At 34.7% G+C, this 20,729-nt stretch overlaps 1 protein-coding gene across 1 annotated transcript in view; it reads right to left on the reverse strand.

Annotated features, from left to right (window-relative positions):
• The window catches only part of TRHDE (thyrotropin releasing hormone degrading enzyme), a 384,497-nt gene that overhangs the window by 159,882 nt on the left and 203,886 nt on the right, over window positions 1–20,729 (reverse strand). The window contains exon 5 of the mRNA XM_024736370.1: window positions 18,551–18,664. Coding sequence (XP_024592138.1) covers window positions 18,551–18,664 — 114 coding nt within the window. The remainder of the gene's footprint in view (window positions 1–18,550; window positions 18,665–20,729) is intronic.

The following is a 20,729-nucleotide window of genomic DNA, read 5'->3' on the forward strand; positions in this document are numbered from 1 at the left end:
CAAATTGAAGGAGAAAAACCGTATGATGATCTCAATAGGTGCAGAGAAAGCTATAGACAAAATTCAACACCTATTTATGATAAAAACCCTCCAGAAAGTAGGCATAGAGGGAACTTTCCTCAACATAATAAAGGCCATATATGACAAACCCACAGCCAACATCATCCTCAAAGGTGAAAAACTGAAAGCATTTCCACTAAGATCAGGAACAAGACAAGGTTGCCCACTCTCACCACTCTTATTCAACATAGTTTTGGAAGTTTTAGCCACAGCAATTGGAGAAGAAAAGGAAATAAACGGAATCCATATCGGAAAAGAAGAAGTAAAGCTGTCACTCTTTGCAGATGACATGATACTATATATAGAGAATCCTAAAGATGCTACCAGAAAACTACTAGAGCTAATCAATGAATTTGGTAAAGTAGCGGGATACAAAATTAATGCACAGAAATCTCTGGCATTCCTATACACTAATGATGAAAAATCTGAAAGTGAAATTAAGAAAACACTCCCATTTACCATTGCAACAAAAAGAATAAAATATCTAGGAATAAACCTACCTAAGGAGACAAAAGACCTGTATGCAGAAAATTATAAGACACTGACAAAAGAAATTAAAGATAATAAAAATAGATGGAGAGATATACCATGTTCTTGCAGTGGAAGAATCAACATTGTGAAAATGACTCTACTACCCAAAGAAATCTACAGATTCAATGCAATCCCTATCCAAGTACCACTGGCATTTTTCACAGACCTAGAACAAAAAAACTTCACAGTTTGTATGGAAACACAAACGACCCTGAATAGCCAAAGAAATCTTGAGAACGAAAAACGGAGCTGGAGGAATCAGGCTCCCTGACTTTAGACTATACTACAAAGCTACAGTAATCAAGACATTATGGTACTGGCACAAAAACAGAAAGATAGATCAATGGAACAGGATAGAAAGCCCGGAGATAAACCCATGCACATATGGTCACCTTCTCTTTGATAAAGGAGGCAGGAATATACAGTGGAGCAAGGACAGCCTCTTCAATAAGTGTTGCTGAGAAAACTGGACAGGTACATGTAAAAATATGAGATTAGATCACTCCCTAACACCATACACAAAAATAAACTCAAAATGGATTAAAGACATAAATGTGAAGCCAGAAACTATCAAACTCTATGTATTTATATTGCTCATTTTAAGTCCACTAAAAAGCAAAGACAAGATCTCAGACACATGGCCTAGATTTAGAGAATAAGAGAAAACTGTGTGTTTCCAAAATAAAAATTTTAAGCCGGTATGCAATCTTGTTAGTCATTCAATTTTAAAATGCACATTAAAGCTATTTGATACTGGAATTAATGAGAGGAATCATGAAATCTATAATGATACTTCAACTTGATCAATGAACATTTTTATGTATAAAAACTACCAACTGAAGGTGTGATATCCATTCTGAAGGCCAAATAATATTCAACTTTTCAAATAGTGATTGCTTGCTCCATTATGTCAATCAAACATCTGATGAGAAATCACAGTGTAAAATGAACTTAACACAGTGATTTATTTGAATACTAATTTTTAATATTTAGCAACAATAAATATATATTGATCCATATTAAAATCTAGTAAACATATCTTGGTTTGCTAGAGATGTGATTTTTTTCAATGGTATAAAGTCAATGGCCATGAAATTATAGAAACGAAATCTAAGGTAAATTTCAAAAATGAAAATTTCTCGTTTAAGAAATTATAAGTTATACATGATATATTACTTCATGCTTCTGGAGAAAAATAAGAACAAACCTTTGGTCGGTGGAATTTCAAAAAGAAGAGTTTAAATTTAGTAGTGTTAAGTCATTAGCAAAAGATTCGTCTTCTACATTTTTGAAGAGGATGATATTGTCTAATTGAGAAAAAGGGCATTAAGAGAGATGAAGAGAGAGAGAAGGAAAAACAAAAAAGAAAGAAAGAAAAGCCTGGCAGAAGATACTCACAAAGCTCTGAAGAGACAATAACTTAAATTGAGGAGGAGAAAAAGAAAATTCTAACCAGAGGCAAACCCAATTTAACAAAATTACAAAGAATTTTGCAGGAGAGAAGGTGCTAATTTTTTATAAAAGACCCACATCACTATAAAAGAAGAAACAATCTTGGTTTGTCAGTCCCAGGCTAGGGCCCTCCTCCTCCTCCTCAACAACAACCATAACAATTACAGCAGAAATTACTAAGTGTTGGTTAGTTGCTTATTGTTGACCTGAGACTATGAAAGTTTAAAAATAAAGTAAAAGAAATCCTGGCTCTTACGTGAGATAAAAGATCAAACAAAATAGTTAGCCACACTGAACAAAATAATAGTTTTCTCCTACAGACTAGAAATGCTAAAGAATTTTGAGGCAAAACACGGTAAAACAGAATTATTTATGGAAAGTTTAATGGAAGAGGTAGAATTTGATCTGATCCTTCAAGTAACTGTAAAGTTGCGTGCATGCTCATGTGTTTGTGTACAGGGAAGAATATATTTATGGTGCATAGTCAACAGTTTTTATTCTACTCTATATTTTAAGGACACCATGATAGGCCATTCTACAACTTTCAAAATGCAAAACAATAAGGTAAAATGGAGAACTTGAAAATCTGTTTACAAGAAGTTTATTGTTAACAGTAATAATAAATCCTACCACTCTAATACAGACACCTCTTGGAGACGTTGCATACGTGCCTACACTTAAACAGTTCTAATAATACTGAATATGTGTGTCATTTTGTACTGAACTATTTTCAAAAATATGCTGTGTTTGAATTTTTGGAGAACAGTGTAAAGGCTTTTCAGAAAAGTAAACAAAGTGTGAGTGAATGCACAGAGCTGAGAAGAACACATGGAAAAGAAGAAAGGCACTATTGTTTTATTCATTCATTCATTTAACAAACATGTATTAACTTCCTACTCAATGCCAGATACTGTACTGTGTTTTGGGAATAAATATATGACTAAAATCTAGTCCTCAACCTGAAAGAACTCAAAAGTAGTTGAGAAAGACAGGTAAATAGCTATCTGTATTATAATGTGATGGATGTTATAAAAACACAGAGGATGAAATGATTAATTAGTTCAGAAAAGGCTTCACAGAGGAAGTGACATTAAAGTGAGTTGTTGAAGGATGAAAGGTTACTTGGATGAATGGGGAAAGCAGCTTAAAAGGGCAAATCCTGGCAGAGGAAACATGAAAAAAAGCTGGTCTGTTTGAATCCTCAGTTGTCAGGTTGCAGAATTTGGTCTTAATAAATAGGCAGGAGCAGACATAATGACATAATAAAAGTAGTGTCTTAGGAAAATTAACTTATCTGAGTTATACAGAGTGGCTTGATGGATGTAGAAAGAGGAGACAGGAAGTGGCTATTGTACCAAGAGGCGATATGGTGATGATGTATTACAACAGGTGTTGCTGAAGGACTTTTGATTCTGAGAGATTTTTTGAGCGATCAACTGACATTGATGCCTTGGTCCCCTTAGTGGATGATGGAGAGGAAGTACTAACAAATAACTACATGGAATGACGTGATGGAATTTTAAAAGATTTTAGATTGACAGAAAGTTTTAAAATGTAGGGGGCATGCTACTGACAGAAATGGAGAAGTGGAGAAAATTTTGGTTTGGAGGGAAAGCTAAAAGATGAGTTTTAGACATATTGCAAGGAATGTGACAGTGAACATTTAAAAAGCAGTATGTCAGAGGCAACTGGAAGTAAAAGCCTAGGTCTAAGATAAGGGGCAAGGGCTAAACAACTTTTGGCAAGAAACAGTAATCTGTATACAAATATATATGAAGTCTCGGAGAGAAGCAACTCTTTTTAAAAATTATTTCTTACAATATTAACACTTCATATACTGGTATTTAGAAATATATGTGAAGGGATTTATTAAAAATTCTTAACACATCATTAGATACACCTGAAAAAGTCAATTCCTTGATGTCCCCAAATGGCTTCTGCCTGAACACGTCAAGATCTGAATAGTCATGGTGATGGTGGGAAAAGAGGAAGTACTATTGGAAGGGAGGGCTGTCGGCAAGTTCCTATAGAAAGGCTGACTAATTTTAGTGAAGAGCAATACCAGGCAGACACTTTGACTCTTGTCATCAGAAAAGAAAGAAAAAAATCAAGTAATCTGAATCGAGATCAAATAAAGTCAGATACATCAAACCAGACAAAAAGATGAGAGCAGAGGGCTTCCCTGGTGGCGCAGTGGTTGAGAGTCCGCCTGCCGATGCAGGGGACGCAGGTTTGTACCCCGGTCCGGGAGGGTCCCACATGCCGCAGAGCGTCTGGGCCCGTGAGCCATGGCCGCTGAGCCTGCGCGTCCGGAACCTGTGCTCCGCGGCGGGAGAGGCCACAACAGTGAGAGGCCCGCGTACCGCAAAAAAAAGAGCCAAAAGCTGCAAACAAACCAAGTGTCCTTTGTTATATGTTCATTCAATACAATACTACACCATACACACCCAGACCCAAAAAAAAAAAAAAAAAAAAAAAGATGAGAGCAGAGCCTGAGCCAATTCAAGAAGTGGTGAGGTGCTCACAGGCATGAAAAGAGAGGAAAAACATTCTCTGGGCAGATAGATGTGGGTTACATCAGAGCAGCCACAAGGACTCAATTTTCTTTTTTTTTTAATTTAATTTCCTTTTTTTAAATTTTTACTGTAGTATAGTTGATTTAAAATGTTGTGTTAGGTGCTTCCCTGGTGGCACAGTGGTTAAGAATCTCCCTGCCAATGCAGGGGACACGGGTTGGAGCCCAGGTCCGGGAAGATCCTACATGCCATGGAGCAACTAAGCCCTGTGTGCCACAACTACTGAAGCCCACGTGCCTAGAGCCCATGCTCCACAATAAGAGAAGCCACCGCAATGAAAAGCCCGCGCACCGCAACAAAGAGTAGCCCCCGCTCACCTCCACTAGAGAAAGCCCCCGCACAGCAACAAAGACCCAACGCAGCCAAAAATAAATAAATTAAAAAAGTAAAATGTTGTGTTAGTTTCTGCTGTACAGCAAAGTGAATCAGTTATACATATACATATATCCACTCTTTTTTAGATTATTTTCCCATATAGGTCATTACAGAGTACTGAGTAGAGTTCTGTGCTATACAGTAGGTCCTTATTAGTTATCTCTTTTATATATAGTAGTGTGTACATGTCAATCCCAACCTCCTATATTTATCCTTCCCCACCTTCCACCCTGGTATCCATAAGTTTGTTTTCTACATCTGTGACTCTACTCTTGTTTTGTGAATAAGTTCATTTGTACCATTTTTTAGATTCCACATATCTAGGAGGATGGGTCTGAACATAAATGGCTCTTTCGTTATTCCTGAGAGAAAAGACAGGAACACTGCTGCAAAATTGATAAAAGAGTCCTAGACTGTAAGAAAAATATCTTTCATTCACTAGCTGTCTGACCTTGAGCAAGTTAATCTTTTCAGACCTCAGCATCCTCATTTGTAAACATATGTGGTTGTGAAGATTAAAGATAATTTGTTCTACAAATATTTATTGAGCACCTGCTATATCCCAAATGGTATGTCTGGTTCTGGGGATAAAAAGATAGAAAAACAGGGATCCAACCTTCAGAGATTTTATCCTAGTAGAAAGAGAGACAAAGATGAAAACAAATATTGAAATGACCTACTATGTGTAAAAATGGAAGTAGGTTCAGGATACAGAGTGACTATACTGAGAAGGCTGTGATTGGTTCTGCCTGGAGAAAGGAAGGAAAGCTTCTGAATTGATAGTTTGAGTTGAATCTTTAAGGGGGATTGAGTTTTCTAGGAGAATACCACAGAAAGGGGCATTTTGGACAGAAAGGAATATCTGGGAAAAACCATAGAGGTATGAAACAGCCTGACCTGTTTGGGGGACTCCAGAGTTTTGCGTGGCATAAGGCAGGGAGTATAATGGGGTAAATGACTAGTGATTAGTGCATAGAGACAGACAAGAACAGAATTATCAAGATCCTCCATGGCAAGTTAGGAAGCTAGAATTAAGAAGTGACATCACCAGACCTACATTTAGAAAGATGACTATGAATACTGGAAAGCGGACTAGAGTGAGGGGCAACTCGAAACAAAATAGGACAATACAGCACAATTATGCAAAAATAGCACACAATATGGGCTTTATCTTTGTGATCACAAAATATTATTTTTCTAAAATTTAGCTCAATTTTGTGATGACCAATGGTGATGCCACAAGGTATTTACTTTGAAATTCCAAAATGTATGAATCAAATATAGATTTAGACATAAATATAAACATAGGCATAAATACAGATATGTACGTAGATACAAAGATAACCAAATAGATACAAATATTTCCTTTTCAGTATTTTCATTAGTTTATTTAAAGCAATGTCTTATTCCAGTTTTTAATACTGACCACATCCTCTTGAATATAGATAAAGGCACTTTTCAAATCCATAGAGTCAAATGAACAAGAATGTCTGACAAAAATTATTTGAACAATACAATCTAATTCCACACGTTTACTGATTGCTTTGTACACGCAACCTCCATATGGTAGAGGCTGGGGAAACAAACGAACTTGGGACACAATTCCTGCCTCCAAGCAACTCCCATTATGATAGGGAAGATAGACACACGTACAACTCATTCGTGCCATTTGATGGGTAACGTATTAGTAACCAGACAAAGTACTATGGGAGTAGAGAACAGAGGGAACGTTACGGGTAAAAATGCTTTCAGTGTCTATGACCATGTTGATTCAATTTCAACCGATCTATCATAAAGAGAAGAAATTAGATATATCATTCATATTTTGTGTCATTGGAAATCTATACTACCATGAGATGAAGCCTTTTAAGATTTCATAGGTTAAACAAAATGCCACATCAGTCATTACTAATCTGAACCCCTTGCTTGCATAAGACTAGAACAAGGATACAGATATACCTAGCATTGCATATTTCGGCTTTTTCACTCTTGTTCTTCATGCCTTATTCAAATCAGGACAAATTAAAGGAGAGGAATACAATCAAAAATCCAAACAAGAAAAGCAAACACATTGGAGGAAAATATACATCAGGTTTTACCTATGTGATGTCACAATTATCATCTTTTATAAACACACAACACAATGCCATATTTGTAAAAATTATAAATTATTTGGATTCCAAGTCTCTTAAAATATTAAAAGAATTTTACTATGTAAATTTATATTTCATCCTTTTATAAAGTTCTAAAATGTCCAAAAGTATTTTAAGCTTTACTCAGTTGAAAGTTAGCTAGATGTACTTGTGAAATATAATGTCATTATTTAGCTGATTAGCTAACATTTTGTAGATAGCTAAATCATACTGATAAATGAAATAAAACTAAAGATGTAGTGAAAATAAGAGTTGCTTCTATATAGTATTTCTTAAAAATTAACATTTCAAAATCTCATGTTTAAAAGACACATGGCCTAAGATGTTGATAATCATTTTCATGTGTAGCTTGTTAAAACAGTCCACTTATATTAAAGTCAGACTTATGTAAACACACATATATGCAGTAGGCATTAAAGAATAATTTTAGAAATAATCACCATTAATGCCTATAATAAATCAAGCACTGTATTGAAAATTTTACCTCCGTTTTTGTCCACGTAACCTTTTACAGTCAGTGGTACGTGAACATAATTATCTGCGCAGATCTCCAGTGATTTAACATTATTCTGTGATTTCACATGAGCTTTACAATAAGTAACCAAATGTGTTCTATACGCTCTTATTTCTTTTAACTATCAACTACATTTCATTCACTGCCAAGCCACAAACGCTTTAAGATGCCTTAGTCAATGCACTAACTAAAAAAGCAATTATATCTCTATAAGACTATCTTGGATGACTTTATAAGACTCTCATAACCCCAAATAACTCCTTGCACAGGTTTTTATGAAATGATATACTCTCAAACATGACTAACACAGAGAGAAGGTGGTTTAAATTGTGAGTCTCTTCAATGACTACATCCTTCAGCTGCCTTATGTTTTGTTTATAATATCCAGGCTGAATGTGTCATGTCTAATATTATCCAGGATGTGACACAGCTAAGGGAAAATGCTAAGATGAAACACAAAATGTACTGCATTGTATTCAACCAGATTCTGAGCCTTCTGCATACTTACTCAAGAACCTTTAAGATATAGCAATATTGATATGGCAGAAGTCACCATCAATTAGTCATTTACATATTCATTAATTATGATAATCCTGGGTCTTACGGAACAACCTTGAATGTGCTTCAAATAATGTCAATCACAGTAATAATTATGAACAGGTTGTCTAATTACATAGCTCATTCTGATTCTAGCAGCCCAAAAAAATCACTGTGAACAATCACCATATGCCATGTGCTTTTATATAACCCTCTTAAAATGTTCATATCATATACTTTTTCAGATTTCTTGACATTTTTTCCTTCTGTTTTCCTTCAAACACTTATCCAATGTAGTTTTATATACTTTTAAGCTCAATATCCTTTTTTTTTTTTTTTGCGGTACGCGGGCCTCTCCCGTCGCGGAGCACAGGCTCCGGACGCGCAGGCTCAGCGGCCATGGCTCACGGGCCCAGCCGCTCCGCGGCATGTGGGACCTTCCGGGACCGGGGCACGAACCCGTGTCCCCTGCGTCGGCAGGGAAGCCCAGCTCAATATCCTTTTTATTTCAATGAATGAGTTCTTATATAGACATAGAAACTGCTTATAATCTTTCATAAATTGTTTGTTGCCCATAATTTCTTTTTTTGTTGTTAACTTTTGACCAGAATTCTATTATTTGAATTCCTCACAGATGCTATACTTTGGGTTAAATGCTGAGAAATGATGGTAAATAAACAGTCCTTAACTGATGAAGCATATTGTTTAGTGGGGGAGATTTACTTCCTCTTCTTTGCTAATTAACATGAACTCATACCCACTCTCGTACATGTCACTTCAGCATCCTCTGCATAGAGAGGTAATAAGCTTCTTCACCTTTTCAATAATCCTCTCTCTACTTTGGCAGTAAGAATCTTTTCCTCTATCTCTATGCTTCATTGTTTTGAGTAGCTGATAAGACGTTTCAATAAAATCAAATTTGCCAGTTTTTTTTGATACTCACACACCTGTTTCTCACATCCATCACGAGAAGTTGCTAATATTTTCAGACAAATCAATAATAAGCTAACAAGGCCCTATAATATTTGATTGATAACATGTAATCCAGAGTATTTTTAAACACACACTGACTAATCATCTTAAACAGATTCAATTTCTACTTAAATCCTAATAGAAACTTTCTTATACCATTCAGGTCTGGAATAATTCCAAAAATAGGCTAGCCAACTCCCAGAAGTCATTAACATGATTACCAAGTAGCTAGTTTATTTTATGTTATTTTAATTTATGAAATAAATAATTAAAATGACCTTAATTCTGTAACAAAATTTTTATTAACTTGATAATGAAATTTATTAAATAACACATTTGATAATTTAATTTTAATATTTAGTGATATAAATGATCAGTTCATCAAATAATCTAGCTAAATAAAACTTTACACTTGTTGCCAGATCACAGAAGTCTGTATACTTCCAATGAAAATAAACAGCACTAATTTTTTCAAATTTAAAAGATTTACTCTCATAACAAACAACTCCAGAATACATAGAGTGCTATGGCCCAAAAAGTTAACCAATTCAGAAAGGAAACTCCACATTCCCAGACCCTATATATTACTGTACCTCAAAGTAAGCTACTATAACATTTATAGACTGATTATAAAATTAGCAAAGAAAATCTTTATTACTCAGAATGCAAAATCTGGACTAGCAATCCATTTATAAAGTGCAAAAATATTAAAATATTAGCATTCCAAAATCATTCTGAAATGGAACAGGTATACTCAAAAGTATTATGTGAAGGCAATTTCTTTGCTCTTATTAATTTTTAATATGTGATTCACAAGATACTCCACTGGAAAACATATTTTCGACCCTAAAAATAATACCATTATACTTAAGTACCTAATTTTAATAGTAATATTTGTAGTAAGAAGAAGAAGAAGAAAAATATCTTAGAGTTTTAAAACTATTCTGTGACAGAAACAGTACAGGTATTTCATACATATTTTGAAGATGGAGAAACAAGATCACACAGCTATTAAGTGTCAAAAATCTGGGACTTCCTTGGTGGTCCAGCAGTTAAGACTTTACACTCCCAATGCAGAGGGCATGGGTTCGATCTCTGGTCAGGGAACCAAGATACTGCATGCCACACAGTGTGGACAAAAAAAAAAAATTAATCCACGGAATAGGCAGAAATAAGGAATCGAACTTCATTCTAGGAAACTGTAAAGTAGCATTACTCGGACAAAAAATAATTTAACTTAATTGGTAAAATAGATCTATAAGACTCTGAGGACATTGATGTTCATACTCATCTGTGGTCCCCATCTCTAACAGAGACACTTGCAAAGACTGGACCTCCAAAAGATGTTCGTTACATAATGAAAAATGAGTGAGTCAATATAGATTAATCCCTGGAAATATTTTATAAATTAGGGGCCCTAAAAATGCCAGCAAAATGCTTAGCAACTAATAGAATAATATCACTTTGTCGTGAGAAGCCAAATTATTTTCAGGCCTAGGAAGTGATATAAACCATCATCTCTCAGAAGAAGCCAAAGATTCCAAGAAAAGCACCTTATGGTCTTAAAATGTAAGACAAAGAAACACGGAGAGTTTTTACTTTTAATTAGTCATCTTCAATATTGTATTGTGTTTAATGTCCTTCAAATTGGACTGATCAAGTGGATAGTCGGGAAGAGAATGTAATTAATGCCAAGTTTTGCTCTTTAGGAGCAATCGAACTAACCCTCTCTTTAATCAGAAAACTTGGGAAATAAATAATAAATAGATGAAAATATCCCACCATCACCACAAGCACCACTACAACCAAAAGTACAGAAATATTTTTTTTTTTTTTGCTGTACGCGGGCCTCTCACCGCCATGGCCTCTCCCGTTGCGGAGCACAGGCTCCGGACACGCAAGCTCAGCGGCCGTGGCTCACGGGCCCAGCCGCTCCGCGGCATGTGGGATCCTCCCAGACCGGGGCACGAACTCGTGTCCCCTGCATTGGCAGGCGGACTCTCAACCACTGCGCCACCAGGGAAGCCCAGAAATATTTTTTTTTTAAGCACTTATCTTCCAAGCAAAGCTGTGAAGCTTAGGGAAAGAACAGAACTTAACTGAGCAGAAAGATACTCAAATTCTAAATAAAAATAAATAGCTATTGTAAATCTAAGCAAATATTAGAGAACATGTTTGGTCCATGTAATATAAAAATAATAATAGGTAGCTAAATCTTCTTCCTGTTCCATTATTTGGCTAATCCTCTGAGACTTACTATGCTAAATTTTATTTTCCAAACATATCTATGAATATGAACAGTCTGATTGAGATTATGGATCTGTGTTTTTGAGCTACTGCATAAACAAAACAACTTCTGACAGAGCATGGTTGGTCAACTAAGAGCAAAAAAAAAAAAAAAATCCTCAATCTACCCACACCTTCTAACTGAAACCACCTCACTAAAGATAAAATACAGTGTGTATAAGAAGCTGATATATAGCAGGTCTCTGCTAATAAGCCATGAGGTTTATTCCATAGAAATTAGCAAAATGAATGTCTCATTTTGGGTACTTGATAATTCTTTGAATGAATTAATTAAACAGAATGAATGAAATGTATAACTGAATGGAATGGTAAAAAAGTGGCAGCAATCCATCAAACTAGTTTATATAAAATTAATGTTAACAGCACTCAGGAAACACATCACTGAACTATAAATAAAATCTTGAGAAGAGAAAATTTTAAATGATTAAAGGAGTTAATTGGACACAGGTGGATCTGAAGTAGGTTCTTAGAGAAAAGCATCCCCACATATCTTCATTTTTAAAGACAAATATGACAAAGATAACACTCTAATCATTAAAAAGAATTTTATTTCATTAGTCCCAGGGAAAGGTAAAAAGCTAAAGATATAAATAGTTTCAAAAGGGGCTTACTTAAAACTGTGAACGGTAGATCCACAGAGGTTATTCAGCTCAGTGTCAAAACATGTTCTACCCCAAATCATCTTTTTGAACTCATGGTTGAAGAGAGCTGCCTGAGTGGTGACCTGCGTGGTAGTCTAGCCATTACCACACTCTCAGACTCTTAAGAAAAATGACAGCAAAGATGGGTACTCTCAAGATACCTAGCAGAAGGTCTTACTCTATTTCACAGCGAATTAGCATATGTAAAGTGTTTAATGTTACACAGTAAATGCTACGTAAGTCTTTATTATTGCAAGTGTTACTGGAGTAATTGAAGCAAAATCTTTATCAACCTCAAATTATTGCTTTTTGCTTTCTCTTGACAGGAAGCTCCTTTACATTTTTTGATTCATATCACTTGAACTCACTACTTTCATTTATCACATCCTTGTCTAGCAACAGCTGAAAAGTGTTGAAGTAACCTTGAGGAAATGGAAAAAAAAAAAGTCCCATAAAGTGTTATGGACTGAGACAGTCACTCCTTGCTTAGAAATGAGTGTGTTGTAATATCTTTTAAAGCATATAGCTGCCTGGTTAAGGATGATTAATAATTATAAAATTAATGAATTATTCTTTGGTTGTCCTCTTAGTCCCCAGCTTTCCTTTTCGGTTGTGTTCATGTTACAGATTTTGCAAAGCAAATTCTCTTTAACACATCTGAGATGATACTGAATGATATCAAGTGTTGAACAATTCATGTATCATAAGAAGATAAACATTTTTACCAAGCGTGGTAAAAGGGACAGATTAAACTGGTATAATCTGCTATTGCAAATCATAAGTATTTGAGAACAATGATGTCTAACAGAACATTTCATCATTTTGATATAAATTTTTGGCATCATCAATTTTTTTGTTTATCAAGTAATGTCTGACCATTTTTAGCAAGTTGGAATCTTTTGCTTGCAAACTGCTCTTACCTAAAAAGGGAATGAATGGGTTAACTTTTCCTATATTATTTCTAGATATGAGAAAGGATAGCGTTGCATTATTGTTAGGCTCCAGGTTCAGAAGAGTTTTCTTCTTAGGAAGTGTCTAATCCTGTCAATTTATTGGTTACTTTTAAATTCCTAAGGAAATGCAGAAAGGCCTTGACACCATGCAAACCTGAACACAGTCTTCGGAAGAAATACTTTATTCTGAAGGGAATGCTCATTTATCTTTTATCTCCAAGTTTAAAATATACAAAACCTGAAACAGTGTCTTTCTGAATATAAATGGCTTTTTAAAAAAAATCATCCTTTAAGAACATACATGGGGCTTCCCTGGTGGTGCAGTGATTGAGAGTCCGCCTGCCGATGCAGGGGACACGGGTCACGGGTTCGTGCTCCGGTCTGGGAAGATCCCACATGCCGCAGAGCGGCTAGGCCCGTGAGCCATGGCCGCTGAGCCTGCGCGTCCAGAGCCTGTGCTCCGCAACGGGAGAGGCCACAGCAGTGAGAGGCCCACGTACCACACACACACACACACACACACAAAAAGTTGATGTTTTCAGCACAAAGAGAAATGACTTGGCGAGGGGTTCGGAGGGAAGAGTAAAGGGAAAAAGCATAAAGAAGTCTATTTTGAAGACCGTGACCCCCAGGAGACCCAAGTGAGCACCCCTTCTACTTTTCTTCTAGTCTTTCAATGTAAATGTCACTTTTAAGCTACTGAGAAGGATCAAAATTACCACAGACCCTTGGGACTAGCCATCAGAAGCTTTTAAAATGTTCACATTCAATATGTCAGTCATTTGAGAATAAAACATCATCTACCAGGTTGAAAACAATTGGATCACCTTCTAATTTACTGATTTCTCAGGAGCAGAATATTATATGTGGATTTTTTATCATAATAGACAAAATACAACTCTATGGAAAATCACATATATATGATGTATGTGTATATACACATTTATTTGGTATTCAGTATTTATAAAGTAAGATTCTAAAATAAATATTTAATTCCCAAATGGTCTATCTTTGACACCATAGCCCTCCTGGGCAAATATATTTTGATATTGATGAATCATAGGCAATAGTACCAATGTACCAACTACTGTTGAAATGTATATTAACTAACTTTGAAAAGCATGTGAAAGCTTTCTTCCCTACAGACATTAAATCAAAGATGGACTTAAGACATGAACAGCTGAACAAGTAAAATATTAACCAAAACAATTTTTTCTCTAATTTTCTATTTTCCCCTCTCTTGAGTAGTAGAGTGTTTATTATTGTTTAGAATAATTAAGCAGTATATCTTTACATTTAAACTGGAAAAAAAACTGAATTCAATAAACTCTATCTATTTCAGTTCACCAATGATTTTCTCAACTTCTTTTTGAATAAAAATAAAATAATCTAAGAAGTAAAAGTAATTTTATTGCAATGCCTATTAAATTTAGCAGACAATTTTTGTTGGAGCACGTTAAAATGATACTGAGTCTAATGGCAGAATTCATTTTTGCTATTTTAGTCCTGCCCATGATAAAAACAATTGAGAATATTTATCAAAGTTTTGGGCAATACACTTTGAGATATCCTAAGTATTTAGCATAATGAAGTTTAGTTGCACGATTCTTTATTAATAGTTATCTTTATGCCCAGGTATGTGCCCTCATAAAAATTTAGGAAGAATTCCCAGTCTGCAGACTTTATCAATGTATAAAGTTATTACTGTGTAAAGCTCCTTTAATCCCAAATTATTTAATAAAAGAACATACACTCATGTTGAATAATTCTCATTATAGCAAGTACGTCCTTACAAGGCTACATTCAGGAAATTAAAGGTTACACCTATCATACAGATACAAATTATAGTGAAAACCTGTGCAATATGCACAAGGGATATGCTTTTGCCTGCATCGGCATCAGGTCTGTAAAATAAGGAGTTCTTCGTGGTATCATTTTTACTATTCATCCTTTTCCTGTATTGAAGCTCTTTTATTCTACAGTTTTTTAAATTTAAATGATAAAGAATTGTTGAAGAATAGTAACTAGGCAGCATGAGTCTTTCCTTTTCTCCCTTTGGACAGCCATCAACAGCATACTGTAACTTAATCATCCAATAATGTTGTCATTAACAACCAACTTTGATCAAATAACATCAAGCAAAAGGACTACTCAACCTATGAAATCTAACCCCAGCCCTGAGCTGAAGAAGTTGCTTCTGTTGATCTTGACACTTCTGTTTGATGAATGAAACATGATATAAGGCTTATGTTCCTATAGAATAGTCCACATTGCCAAAAAAGATAAGCATTGATTTGGGGAGACTGAGTCTAGATATAAAGATTACAGAAAACTTTTTGTAATCTATACATAATTGTTAGAAATCTAGGGTGTCAAAATAGATTACTAGGGTTGGAAATGTTAGGGTATTTATACATAAAATCAATGCCCCTTTGTAATGGAGCATTTATTATTCTCCAGGTCCATGATACCTACTCACATTTGTATAACGGTTCATGCATTTCAAAGACCTCGAAAGTTATTTTATCTTCACAAAAATTATGTGTGCTTACCAAGTCAGTATAATCGCCCCCATTTCTCAAATATTAAGGGTGAGTCAAAGAAGTGAAATGCCTTTCTTGGAATCTGAATTTCTTCTTGCCTATCCATTTCCTGACCTTATATCATACTACCTGTAAAGGCCCATATCTATAAAATGGTATACTTGATCAGTTTATTGGGGAACAAAATTTCACTGTAGTTTTTATTCCATGTAGTGTTTTTAATGTAAAAACTGATTATTGCTTTAGCAGAAACTGACTGTAAACACATACACACACATATATACAACCTAAGATTTTACTAACAGTTAAGCAGCCTACACAAGTATACTATCCTAAATCAGAACAAGAGCTTCCTTAACAATACAGTGTAATTCTGGGCTTCCTTATTGCTATTCCATCGAAGGTAGACTGGCATAGTAATCTCCCTAGCAAACTGAAATTGTATTTCAGTGCTTGAGCCTTGGTGTCTAAAAATAATTAAAGCACTGTTTTTGAGATCAGAGGCAAAAGAGGTCAGCTTCCTGAATTTCTTTACTTCTGACACAAGCCTGACTTCTGGTTTTTCTAATTTAGGCTAAGTTCTAGTGAAGCCCAAGCCTTGTTCTCCTGGGGGAGTTTCTGTGCATATCACAACAGTATGAGTTACTGCTAACACAGCCATCACTCTTGTTCTTTCTAGTATTTCTTTCACTCTTTTGCTGATGCCATTATGAAAAATAGTGCTGACACAGCCTTAAAGTCACTTAATATCCTTTCTTACTTATGTGGCTAACTTAGTCCTAAAATTTTGTTTGCAAAGAAGATATTAACGATCCTTGGAGGAGAATTTGTTTAGAGTCTCTTCTTACAGGTTTTATAAATTTAGTATATTGAGGTACTCTACAACCTAAATTGAAAAAACTACTAAGAAAGCAAAAGCAGCCAATGATCAGACAGTATTTGTAATCTTTAAAATCCGAACATAAAGAGACATAATAATAAGACCTGTTTTCACTATTGCCTAATTAATTGTGATGGACCTTATCCTTTCATTTCTTAATCCATCATTAATTGCTATTTTTGATTATAACATATGGATTAATATCTTACCAGATCAAGGTTTTTATACTTCCAGTGCATGGTACGTATTCTGTTAAGGACAAAGTCTCAGATGTATTATTTACACTCTATATTCATTTTCAATATTTCTTATAAAATTGTTCTCCATTTATAACTTAACTGATAAAGATAATGAAGGAATATACAAAATTATTCAAAGACAAAATCCAGTATGAGGACATTGAAACTTGGGATTCACTGCCATGCTAAAACCATTTAAAGCTGTCAGTTTTCACCTCCAGTATAATTCTGTTGATTCCTTTTTAACCTAAGATGTATTTTTATAATGATGAATAGAAAGGATTTTGTCATAGATAGCTGAATGAGCTGAAAAAAAAGAAAAAGCTTACCTATATGAGTAACATGCCGTTTGTAATACTTACATCTTTTAATATTGAAACATAATAGAATTATAAATCAGTAATAATCCACAGCATAGTGAAAATTAAATGATAATTTTAAACAAATTTGGTTGAAAGTCAACTAAAAACCAAAATATATTTTCACAAATATTTCAATATCCTTAAACATTTCAGTTTTCAAATTTCATATTTGTTTAAAAATTACTTAATTAATATTGATGGTATTGATGATTTTTCTTCAAAGTTCTTTAAAGGCATTTTTAATTAATTTTAATGCCATAATAAAACAGTTCAAATAAGATTTTCTAAATTGTATAATATGTAATGCATACCTAGATACATAAGGCTAAGTAAAATTAACTCACACATTTGTGCAAATGAACCATGCTGCCTTTATAAAATATAAGCAAAACTGGATAATTCAAACATATCAATATGATATTACAATTGTAACATTTCTTCTGAGATATGTAAGATCACCTTTCTTACTCAGCAGGAGTTGGCTGAATTTATGGTAGAGAAGTTATATCATGACTTACAGACATCTTTTTATTTTACCTTGGTTTAAATACTATTCAGATCATACTTGTAATCATGACAGATAACTAGATAATCACATAATAATTTAAACATCAAAAAAGAGTGGCGTGAAATAAATATATATTATCACTCATGCTATGTCACAGGTGAAAGCTTTTGAGCTTCTGGAAGTTGACAAATGTCAGCACTTTGCAACTTTTACGTAGTGCCACTTAAAATAAATTTAAAATTCAAGTTCCCAAACAACATATACCCTGGGTTCTACTCCATAATAACATAGTCACTTACTGATTAATGGAAGCTTATACGAAATGAAAAACTTACATTAAATGACATATAGAAATCATACCCTCCCTCTACTTTTTCTTCTAGGATGCTCTAGAACATCACTGCTTAAGGTACAACAAATCCTACTTCAGGTTCAGACGTACAGGTATGGGTATAATGTGTACAACTCTTTATAGTGACCTCTTATTAAATCATTTAATCCTAAAGTAAAAACAGCAATAATGCATCAAAAATTTTAGCTAATTTTTGAGTTCATCACATTAAAGAAATATTAAGTTCTCATTTTTCTGTATATTGAAACATCCTATATACTTAAAATATAACTCATTGGTTACTGTTACCTTCTCTATTTTAAGGGATAATTTATCTTTGTTATCAAATACTGCAATCTAAAATATTTCTATTTAGAAAACGTACCATTTTGAAATCAGCGTATAAACAATCAGATTCTATTTAGTTCTAATAAACAAAAATATTTTGGAATAGTACTGTTTACATTTTGGGTTACTTTTCCTTTTATTGGATAGCTAACTTTTTTTTTCATACATCGGTTGGTATTTTCAGTCACATGTGATGATAAGATAAGCCCAATGTTACACAGGATCAACCTTTCACTTAGAGTTCCAAACAATTAAAAAGTGCACTTACCATGTTCCAGCCGGGGTAGAGGTAGTCTGTACCAACAAACTCAAAGTAGTGAGCAAATCCCTCCTTCAGCCACACGTCTTCCCACCACACAGGAGTCACGAGGTCACCAAACCACTGCCGTGACAAATGAGTGGGCATCAGATAAAATCGCATCTATCCCAGAATTATTTTATCTAAAATTAAATGTATTAAATTATGATTATCACAACTGGAATTCATTCCCCAATTGATTTTGTGATCTTAAAATGCGTTGTGGCAACACCACTGATTTATTTGACTACTTGCATGACACTAATTTTCTATAAATGCATTCAGGGAAGAACAAAAATAAAATGTTCAAGGAACACAACAAAAAGATTTAACCTGGAGAAGAAAGAGCTCAGGGTAAAAAAACTGACAACAGCTATCTTCAAATATTTGAAGACCTAGTATATAGAAGAAGAAAAGGCTTGGGTCTTATGGCTCTACAGGGGACAAATCAGTATTAATGGATGGATATTAGGGTTGTAGATTGGTAGACATTGCTAAAAATGCAGGAGACCCTCTAACAGACTGAAATGGATGAAGATGGAAAATACTACCTCGAGAAGTGGTGAGCTCATCACAGGAAGTACCGAAGCAGCGCCTTCCAGTGGCAGAGGCAATTCACAGACGACATCGGCTGACTGAAGGAACTAATAAGGGCTTTAAGAAGCTCCACACCTGACTCTCCATGATTCTATGATAATGAGGGTTGGACCAAAAAAGTCTCTAAGATCCCTTCAGGAAAGTAATGTTGTAATTTATAATTGGTGTTTTGATTAGATCTGGATACATTACTCTGAAATCCTTGCTGAGTTCACCAAAGCTTAAAGGAATTCTTTTTTCATTAAAAAACAAAACAAACAACAACAAAAAAAACATTATACGTGGGAACTATCCTACAGACTTGGGATTTACTGATGAAAAGTCAGACAATGTCCCTTCTCAGGCAGCTGACACTTTATTGTGGAGGAAGGGACAATTAGGTGAGATAGAAAATAAAAAATAAACAAATGAACAATACAATTTCAGATCTTATTAAAGTGTGAAAGGAATGGAGGATGGGTCACTTTAGACTGTAAAAACAAAAAGATTCTCTCTAAGCAGATGACATTTGAGCTCAGACTTTAATGATAAGAAGAAGCCATGAGAAAGCATCAGGCAAGAGGATTATAGGCATTTGTAAGTAACCCTTAGTGTGAAGACTGTAATGTGGGAGTGAGTTATTTAAAAAGCAGAAGGAAAAGTATCAGATCATAGCTTTACAGCTTTAGGAGCTAGAGGAAAGAGCTTGGTGGCTGAGCATTTCAATATTAATAAAGTATCACTTACCCAAGAGGATCTCTAATAGAAATACAAAGAAGAGATAACTCTGAATATGCTGATGACCACAAAACAAATGATATTTAAAACATTTTCTGTTCTTGATCAGAAAGTAATGTTTCTTCTCCCTTAAACTGAAAGCCTGTCTTAAGAATTGTGACAATAAATAGGGGAGGAGAAACGGTAATGTAGAAAATAATTTGGCAATGATAGTGGAAATGATTATGTGTTTCTCCCAGCTTGTGGCTCATTTCCGCATAGTAAGTAGCCGAGCACCACTAAGCTAGAACAAGAAAGTAACTGAGAATCTGGAACAAATGAAATCCAGTTCTAGAAACAATTATCAGTGTGTTCTTATTTCAGCAGAACTCTACATGTAACTCGTTTCTAGGAACGTTCAAAAGGACACTGATTTGTGTCAAAGAATTGTATGTTTAGCTGGAAACCATTTTTAGCACAATAGAGGAGCCCTGGTTATCTCTGCAATGGACCCCCTTAAATCTCTGCAGCAAGGAACACATGCCCAAGCTGACCAGCATGACACGTACAAACGTCTACAGGTTCACTGCAAAAGGCTGACATACAGGTAAATGGTCATATGGCCTAGAACAATTTATCATGAAGTCCCTATTCATGTATTGTCATTTAGCTGTTCAGCCTGTTTTACTAACAACATTTTCCACCTCACTCTTTCTTAAGGTTTTCAAGCTTTTTAAAAAGATTTTGGGTTGGTAACAAATTGAAGTTGTACAGTATCACACGGTGATTTCTGGTGTTTTCACTTAAAAACCATCCATAGTTTCTGGTAATCAGGACAAAGATTGCTTTTTATTAG

Source organism: Neophocaena asiaeorientalis, unplaced genomic scaffold (assembly GCF_003031525.2).
Source record: "Neophocaena asiaeorientalis asiaeorientalis breed wild unplaced genomic scaffold, Neophocaena_asiaeorientalis_V1.1 scaffold134, whole genome shotgun sequence".
Taxonomy (NCBI): domain Eukaryota; kingdom Metazoa; phylum Chordata; class Mammalia; order Artiodactyla; family Phocoenidae; genus Neophocaena; species Neophocaena asiaeorientalis.